This window comes from Limulus polyphemus, unplaced genomic scaffold (genome assembly GCF_000517525.1).
Source record: "Limulus polyphemus unplaced genomic scaffold, Limulus_polyphemus-2.1.2 Scaffold1097, whole genome shotgun sequence".
Lineage (NCBI taxonomy): Eukaryota > Metazoa > Arthropoda > Merostomata > Xiphosura > Limulidae > Limulus > Limulus polyphemus.
Window position 1 is genome coordinate 297,836 of NW_013666707.1, and position 9,590 is coordinate 307,425.

The 9,590-nt window shown below is 33.4% G+C and overlaps 1 protein-coding gene across 5 annotated transcripts in view; it reads right to left on the bottom strand.

Moving 5' to 3' along the window:
* LOC106462112 overlaps positions 1-9,590 on the bottom strand; it is a 35,580-nt gene that overhangs the window by 17,837 nt on the left and 8,153 nt on the right. For all 5 annotated transcript variants that reach the window (XR_002611164.1, XM_022389254.1, XM_022389256.1 and 2 more), the window contains exons 6-9: positions 6,442-6,666; positions 3,627-3,836; positions 3,093-3,248; positions 1,080-1,235 (exon numbers count right to left, since the gene is read on the bottom strand). Coding sequence is in view for 4 of the 5 variants with exons in the window: in XM_022389254.1 (XP_022244962.1) it covers positions 1,080-1,235; positions 3,093-3,248; positions 3,627-3,836; positions 6,442-6,666 (747 nt within the window). In the remaining variant the exon portion in view is untranslated. The remainder of the gene's footprint in view (positions 1-1,079; positions 1,236-3,092; positions 3,249-3,626; positions 3,837-6,441; positions 6,667-9,590) is intronic.

Below are 9,590 nucleotides of genomic sequence, written 5' to 3' on the forward strand. Positions count from 1 at the left end.
CACAAAACATCTTTATCAAATGAATGAAGTAAAAAATTTCTGCACACAGTTACACAACCAATATTAAATGAACTATAATAAACATTTATTGATTTTATACAATATATTTAATTTTTTCCCTCATGCAGTTGGTCTAGAGACACAAGACTGAGATATATAAAGAAAAAAGGTTAATAAAACAAGTTTTAAAAACATTCCTTCACTTCAACCCCCCCCCCAAAAAAAATATGTCTACCATTTATATACAATATTACTTACAAATTCAGAGGACACTGGAGAAAATTCAACATAATAATTTACTTGAAATATGGAAAAATCACTTAAAAACATCCTGTTGAAAAACAAACAAATCAATGATCCAATAAAACAAAACATATGGTTTATTGTGTAGTCTGCAAATGTGGAGAAATATACTTTGGAGGGACTGGAAGTATAATAAAACAAAGACACAATGAACATGCTGGCACAACAAGACTCTTCCATCCTGAAAAAACCACAACAGATTAATGCCTCCTAACAACAGGACACAATATTCAGTGACAGAATTATAAAATCTTAGCCACTGAACAAAATCAAAAACTAAGGAAAGTAAGAGAAGCCCTGAGAATAAAACTAAAAAAAAGCAAGCACAAATCAGGACCAAAAAGTTGAACATAAACAGGATTAACTTACTCCCCACACAACCAGCTGAATCATCCAGAATCCTTTCTGAGGTCTGTAACACACACACTTTTCAGGTTGAATCAAAAGGAGTTCCAACCACACAATCAATTACTAGAACTATATAAAAACAACTTCCTCGACACCAGAACAATAGAAAAACTTGAGGCAATGTCTCTTTTTTGCAGCAGAATTGAACTAGAAATTGTAACTTGGCATGTTTAATTCCATCTGGAACTATAGTAGATAAAACTTAAAGATAAAAACGGAAATATAGGTTGTTTATGGATTAAAAGAACTACAGACTTGGTATACAAAAATTATTATATTGCAATGATTAAAAATCATACCCCACAGACATTTTTTTTCTCTGATTAATCTGGTAAATGTTAGTTGTAAGACATTATTATTAATTTCACCTGCAAGTTGATGATACTTCAATGACGAGCTGTGTGCTTTTGCTTGGTGAAGAAGTAAACCTCGTGCACTGACAAAATTTCTGTCACACGTGATACAATAGTCCAGTCTTGCTTTCTGAACATAACCTTGTTCTTTACTTGGCCTTTGGTCACTACCTGTGCTTAAACATAAAACAATTTTCAGGTGAACACACTTTCTAAGGAACACTACAAAACAAACATGAAAAGTCACTTACTCTTCCCATGCTGCAGGGTGTCAAACAAAATGTTTTCTGAGGTAATTGTTACAGACATGTAAGTAAGTTCAGAAACAACGTCTGTCATTTTCAACTTAAGTATTTATGATTTTTAACAGTTTATTGTATTAGGTAGATATAAAATATATGAATAGTGATAATGTCTATTTATTCAAAACACAAGACCAAGGTTATTAAATTAAACTTATTTCTTGTTATTCAGTATTACATTCGGTGTGTGTGTGTTTCACATCTAATTTGGTAACTGTTTATCTACCGACACTGTATTATGACCAGAGTACTAATCAGTCACCTGATACCAGCGAAAAGATGCTAATAGTACGAGGCCAAACAACAACAATAATCTCAATTAATATCAAAGTTTATAATGGATTACAACACTGAAATCAAAACATTTTGTTTGTTTGTGTTTAAGGACAAAGCTATGCAATGGCTTATCAATATGAATAATAAAACCCAAAATTTAGCATTATAAGCCATCAGACTTACTGCTGAACCACTGGGAGGGAGTAGTGTGAAATTAACCGATCAAATTCATGTATTATTACAATCTTATAAACTAATCTTTAGAAGCAAAACATGCTCAAATATTAATAATTGGTATTTTCAACTTCAAGGCACCTTTGTAACCCAAAGGCTAAATGCCAGGTCAGGGGCCCCTAAAGTTCAGGCTTAACTGTGACCACTTTAGAATTAATTCTTAAAGAAAGGGCAGCCCCCACCATCTATTAATGCACCTATACACCGAATCAAATAATATGATAGCTGTAATGACTCCACAATTAAAAGTGAGCAGCTTATTCAGTGTCATATCGTGGCTCAAATCGAAGCATAAGTAGTTATATCATGTAAAATATGTAGTTTGTTTAGCTCCATAATAAAAACACCGTGTGCAGGAAGAACATACTACAAAATTGTGGATATTCACTTTTATTTACATCTGAAGATGTAACCTTGGAGAGTTTTTAAAGTGTTATTACAAGTTAGTTAATAGCAACAATGCTTTTAAAACACTGTAGAAACAAACTCCTCTAATTCTTGAAAATCCCAAAAAGATAAGGTTAAGAATAGTGTTTAAAAAATGTAATAGGCCTAATACTAATGTCTTATGACAGGTATAATTCTAGAAACTTACACATTAATGGGAAAGTATTCATGGCACACACAAAATGCCAACAACATGTATATTCAAACTGTTCATTACTTAAAGATTTTGTAGGAAGCAGTTTAAATTTATACAGCATAAATACTTTATTGTAAAATATTTGGTTGCCAATTTAGAGGAAAATATACATAATGGTTTTCACTCGTACTTTTATTCAAATTTGTCTAGAAGAGATGACCAATCAATTAAAAAAATAAAAATTGCTACAGTTGATTTCAATAAATATTTGTCAGTTTCAATTATCTTGGCTCACTTTTCTGACTTCTAATGTGTTAGTCACTACAACCCAGCCCATTAAGACATCAGATATGTTATTATATTCCCCATTTTTATTCTAAGGGCTTCTTTCTTTTTATACTTTCCTACATTTCCATGTTTGTTCATTTGCTAAAATTTTATACTTCCGCCATCGAATATTGTCTCCCGTTGTGAGGGGATGTTCAGCTGTACCTGATTTTTCAGAATGGAAAAGTCTTGTTGTGTCAACATGTTCGGTAAGTCTTTGTTTTGTTGTTCTTCCTGTCTTTCCAATGTACATTCCTCCATAATTTCAGGGTACACATATGTGAAAAGCATCCTTAAGTCAATTACCTGACATGTTTTCCACATAATCAATATGTTTCAAAGATGTTGAATGTGCTTTAGCCTGGTGTAGCAGTAAGCCCCATGGACTGGCAAATATTCGGTTACACACGGGGCAAACTGGTTTTGTAGATCCGATAGGTTCACCTGCTCCACTTTCTGTTTCTAAATATTAAATGTAAGATTTGAATTCTTTCAGATATTTACATTATGTAAACTCAAAAAGAATCTCTCAACAACTACAACAAATTTCCAGATCATAAACATAAGAACACTTGCTTGATGTTACACTAATTTACATAACACTGAAAGATTTAACGCACAAGCTGAACATTGGATTATTTCTTAGTATAGCCTCAAACTTTATTTATAATAGTACACCATTATTACATTTTCTATAACTTTAAAAACTAAACATGGTGAGATGAAATGTTTACAGTAGCAGTAACTGTTTAAAAAACAACCTCTGCAAAATAATACGTCATATAAAACAAATGTTTCAGTGAAGAAATCAGATATTTTAAAACAACAAATAATAATCACCACTTGTGTCACCACTGCGTAATCTGGAAACTTTCCCCAAAGCTTGTCTTTTACTAATGTTGATGGTCTTCTTCTTCTTTCGAGAGATTCTTTTTTTTTGGCAGTAGTATGAATGGACACTGACTGCACGTGAAGTATTAAACCCAGTTTTCCCACAAAATGTACATCGACCCATGTCTTTATTTGTTGCATCCAAATCTGGAAGCAATGCTGTAGGAAAAATAATAATAAAGACAGACACTAATATCATTATAATTCTTCCTTAGAGAACAGATGGATTACACAGGATCAGAACCATCAGACTGCAGTTTTATTTTTTTTGTCCAACTGAAAAAATAAAAAAGTGTTTTATAGAGATATTTTGTATGACAATTTTTTTTACCAACTACATGAATTGAACACAATCGTAATCAAAAGGATAAAAAGGAATTACATACCAGAATAATAATTTGATAAGTGCATCCAAAAGAAACATTTCAGTTATTTTTAAAATAAAAAAAGATTGAAGAAAATGTAATAAATAATAAAACAAAATGGAAATAAACAATCAAAAATAATAAAAAAGACTATTCTGCCTTTCACAAGATTTTTCTCTCCTTTCTTTAGACTATAGGTTAGAAAGTTTAATTATAAAAAGTAAAGAGTAGTTATATCATCAAAGCAAAAAGGTGACATTTTCTAGCTTTTATTACTTTAGAAATGAGTAGAATTAAACTCCCTGCAAGACAAACCTGATTTTTTCATTCTTGTTACCACATTTATTTCACTTATTTAATCTCGATTTTCTTTAAGTGATATGATATTTTTTTGGCTAGCTTGGGTTTTATCTTCTTCTTGTGTTGTACTGGGTAAATCATTTGTTTTGGTATGCAACTTCTCTCTCTCTCTTTTTTTGACTGATGTATTGAAGAATTTTTCACTTATCAATGAATCAATAAGGTTTAAGACTAAGCCATTTTGAGAACGATTCGAAAACAAAATTTCATCCAGTCTCATCCTATAACCACTTCTCTTAAAGTTTAAAGCAATACATAGTAGAGACAGAACAATCTAACAGTTACTTGTACACTATTATCATTCAAGTAACTAGAGAGAGAGAGACGTACAGTAGGTTAGTCAATAGCACTGGGACAGTATAACCATCCCACTGGCCCACTGGGATTTTGCCTGGTGTCCCAGTGGCCAATCTGCCCCTGAGTACTGTCATTCCAGCATTTTTTTTTTGTTAATTAAAGTACAAAGCAAAATTGCTGGCAAGAGAAAGATTAGCTTTATTTTAGAAGATTAGAAGCAACAGGAACTTAAGGCAAGCTAATACAAAGAATACTATCCAATCGTACTTGTCATGAGACATCAGTATTACATCTATTATATTTTTAAACACTACATTCTACAAATGGTAACAGAAGACTTATATAAATGATGACCCAACAACTACTGTATTTGTTGTATCCTAGCTTGCATGAAGAGCTCTGGATTGAGCAAAACACACCATCAGCAATGAATATGACAAATATAATATGGTTGGAATACTATTATTATACACTCTTCTAATTCTTGGAAATCCCTAAGGGACTAGATACAGAATGTAGTGTTTAAAAATAAATTAGGCTTAAAATTAATACCTTATTACAATTATGATTAATTATAATCATACTTCCCCAGCTTGTAAAAGGCATTCACACCATAGCAATAACACCCAATGCTACAACCAATTCTCATTCAAGCTGCTGTGATGATTCATATTAAACCACAGATGTTTATGTTCCTTGAGATGCATTTATGGATTTCACTTTCTAAAGGTTCCCTAGCTTCAGTAGTATAAACATATGTAAAGCTATTTTTACCTTAAAGGCAGTTAGATCTAAGTAATCCAAAGTATTAATTATGTTAACAACATAGCTGCTTCAGGGTTTCATGTTGGTTTTGTATACAACAAATTTCTTTTATCTGTTGTATTTTATTTTTTGACTTTCCCTACTTCAGAAAACCAACATGAAACCCTGAAGCAGATATGTTGTTAACATAATTAATACTTTGGATTACTTAGATAAAACCAACATGAAACCCTAAAGCAGCCACGTTGTCAACATAATTAATTGTTTTTACTTAGATAAAACCAACATGAAACCCTGAAACAGCTATGTTGTCAACATAATGAATACTTTGGATAACCTTTACTAGTACAATAATCTTCATAAAGTCGTGACGAGAAAAACTTGTGTGTGATGCTATTATAATTTGTATTATGTTCACAAATGCTATCTTTCTCATGAATTAAATAATTTTAATATCTATACCTTTACACTTTTTTTAATGAATTACTGTATTCTGAAAAATGTTAAACACCAAACCATCTTTTGTTATTTTTCTTCTAACTATAATGATCTAATTTGGCAATAATCCAATAATAGTATACAATAGGCTCTACAACAGTGTTGGAATCTTTTTTCTTGACAAACAATATATTGATACACAAACAGTATTGTTGTAGATTTGTAAAGCTAAAATAAAATCAGCTTAAAGACTTTTCCTAAAAGAAATATATAAATGTAAGTCAACTCTACTCTGACTCGTTAATAAGATATTCACAAAAACAACAACAACAAAAAAATATTCTTATACTTTGGTTCCCTGGCAAGAGAACCCTGAATTTGTTTGTCAAATAGAGACTAGGTTTGTGAGCTGTTTTTTTAACTAAAAACTGAGGCTTGCATATTATCTGTGAGTTGACTTGATTCTGAAAATGGTCCATACGTTTTGCTACATTTATTTTTATCTAATATAGAAGAATCAAGAAATGACATTTCCTTACCAGTTTCAGTGTCTGTCTCCCCATTTGGATTACTTTGCAGTTGATTTGAAATGATCAAATCTGAGGGGTTTTCTCTTCCATCATACCCGTGGTTGGTAGGCCGTGTTTCATTCAAGTTTAGACTTTCCTCAGGACCACAGCTGCTTTCTGGTATAGTACTACTTGACTCTGCATTGACTGCCTCCAAAAGAGACTTCTTGCCTTTTCTTAAGCTCTTCATTGAAGCTAATAGTTTTAAAAGTCATAAAGATTTTTTTTGTAAATAGTAAGATCTCCTGCATCTACCCCTTCAAATTACAGACTTGTTTTTATACTATTCACTACCAGTGAATGCCAGATTTTGTAAAGAGTAGTTATAAAGTTTTGCCCGTTACAAAGTCTACTGTAAAGAGCTGACCAAAAAATTGCACAAAATCAACTTAGAAGGATTAATCGCAAAGTTGATAGTATTTTTATTTAGATATTTTGTGTGAATCATGTTATTAGGGGCTATGTAACCATCAAGGTAACAAATCCACAAGCAATTTGGTGCATACATAGACTAAAAAAATGTGTTTAAAACGTTTATGGGGTTATGGAACGACATCTTGAGGGAGAAAAATCTGTTGATCAATTCACGAGTACAGGAAAGGCAACCATCCAGTGTCCAATGCAAGTACGCACACTGTGTTTTGTGTCCTTTGTTTTCATTTTGTATCACAAATTGTGTCCAGTCGTTTTATTTGTTAGCTTAGAACTCAGTAAGTTTAGTTCAGTATCAGACTGTGATCTATCTTGCTGATCCACCTGTTACAAAGTGGGCCTATCTGAGAATACTTAAATGTTGGGTTTACAAGACTGTTTAGTGTAAGAGCTATTGTTTAGTTAATTTAGTGATTTAATATTTAATGATTATTTAGTATTCAAAACAACAGTGTTAAAAGTTAATTATTATTGTTATAATAAATTTCTTTACATAACTTAGTAAGAGTCGTATATTGTGTGTGTAGTTCAATTGTTAGAGTATAGTTGAGGTCATCTTTTTCAAAACCTCTAAGTTATTCTTCCTATGCGAGTATTGTTACACCATAGCATCTCACAGTTTGTAGAAAGTTTGAGGCCTCAGTTGGGCAAGATATATATATATATACATGACCAAGTAACCGCAAGTCGAGTAAAGTTTAGTCAAGACAGAAAAAAGTTAGTGAAAGAAAACATGAAGTTAACTGGCGTGTGTTAGCCTAAACAGGTGATTTCTCTAGTATGGTTCACAGCTGTATTGTAACAACAGAGATAGGAAAAATAATTTGTTTTGTCAATTGGGTTCTAAAGTAACCGAACCAGTCTGTGTGAACTTTTGATGAAAAAAAAGAGACAATTATTTTAAGCTCTGAATACAACTGTGGTTACCAACTAAAGAAGTGAAGTAGAAGAAGTTAATAGACTGAAAACGTTACGTTAGTGAAAATTAAGTCAGACTGCATGATTGTTAGTTTATCTGCAATGAGCGATATTAAAGAGTCAGTTTCAAAGTTTAACAAAGATAAGGAGAATAATTTGTCTTGTTAAAGGGTGTTCTAAAGTAATTAAACCCATCTGTGTGGACTTTGACGAAAAGGAGACAATTATTTAAAGTTCTGGATACAACCGTGGTAACCCATGGGGTAACATAAGTGAATTTATTGCAGATTATATAGTAAGAAATAGATTAGAGAAAGTTATAATTTTACCTATACATAAAATGTATTTCTGATAGGTACTTACCTCCTCTCACATAAATAGCTATTCTCGTTCTGTGCTGCCTTCTATATGCAAACAATTTCTTTTGCACATGCCACAAGCCTTAAATCTCCCACTTGAAATGATTGATTCCATTGCGCCTGACATGCAAATCGGCATGCGACAACCCTCCACCAATAAGACTGAGACAAACTCTCTTGATGCCTGTGACTCCCTCTATTCTATTCTACCAAACTATCACTTTGGGTTTTGGCAGAAAATGGAAGCACCAGTATTCAGTGGGGAGGAAGGGTGGGAAGTGGTAAGTACCTATCAGAAATACATTTTTAGAGTAGGAAAATTATAACTTCCAATACATTACATTACCTCCCCTCACATAAATAGCTAGAACCCCATATTGAATTGGTGGAGGGAGAGAAAGAAGCATCCGAAGGACACTCCCCAAGAGGAGATCTTCAGAATCAATGATCTGATGTGGGAGACCATACCACTTCTGAACCAGGTATGCTCTTCACCCATTGTGGAAGGATGTTGCACATATGGGCAAAAAACAGAAGAGCACATCCATCTGGGAGAGAACTATGGCATGACAGGGATCCAAACCATACAATATTTATGAAACTCAATCCCTGAAACATAAAAGTGGGTAAGATTAAAAGGATGTGACCCTAAGTGTAGAGTGGCTAGGGTGTGACTGACCGTACACAGCAAGTCAAAGATCATGCTGTTGGTAAGTCAGCTACAATCCAAAACCTGGCCGCCGTGTACTGACATCCATGTGGGGGTAGGAAAGAAGATCATACCGCTGGCAAGTCAATTACAATCCAAAACCCAGGCCACCATACTCTCTTCACCTCAAGTTAATGAGACCAGAGGGAACAAGGCACATGATAATGTGAAAAATTGATTGATTGATCTGGGAACACAACATCTGACATCAAAAAGATGTCTACTTAATATAAACCATCTCACTCAAATTATAAATTGACAAGAACCACCCCAAGCACAGTAACACCCTCAGAGTAATAAGCATTGAGGGATAGCGGAAGGTGAAGAACCATAGTAATCTGCAAGTACCTCCACTATTATCTACAACACTGATGGAGTAACGAGAATATAAATGAGGGAGAGAATAGAGACATTTGTAATACATGCATGAGGACTTATGTTGATTGGTTCAGCTCTAATTCCAAAACCCAGTCTGTGGGAACCAACAACCACATGGGGGGGTAGGATAAGGGATTCCAATCGAAGGGATGAACTGCAATTTTGACGGCTTACTCCCATTTTATATAGTGGCTTGGAACTGGAAAGTGGTATGGACTCTTAAACTCCACAAGAAGAAATGGGGGGGGGGGAACACAGTGGAGAGTTCAGAGGAATGACTACACCTGAGACATTGCAATGAGTGACCACAAAACCCTATTTTT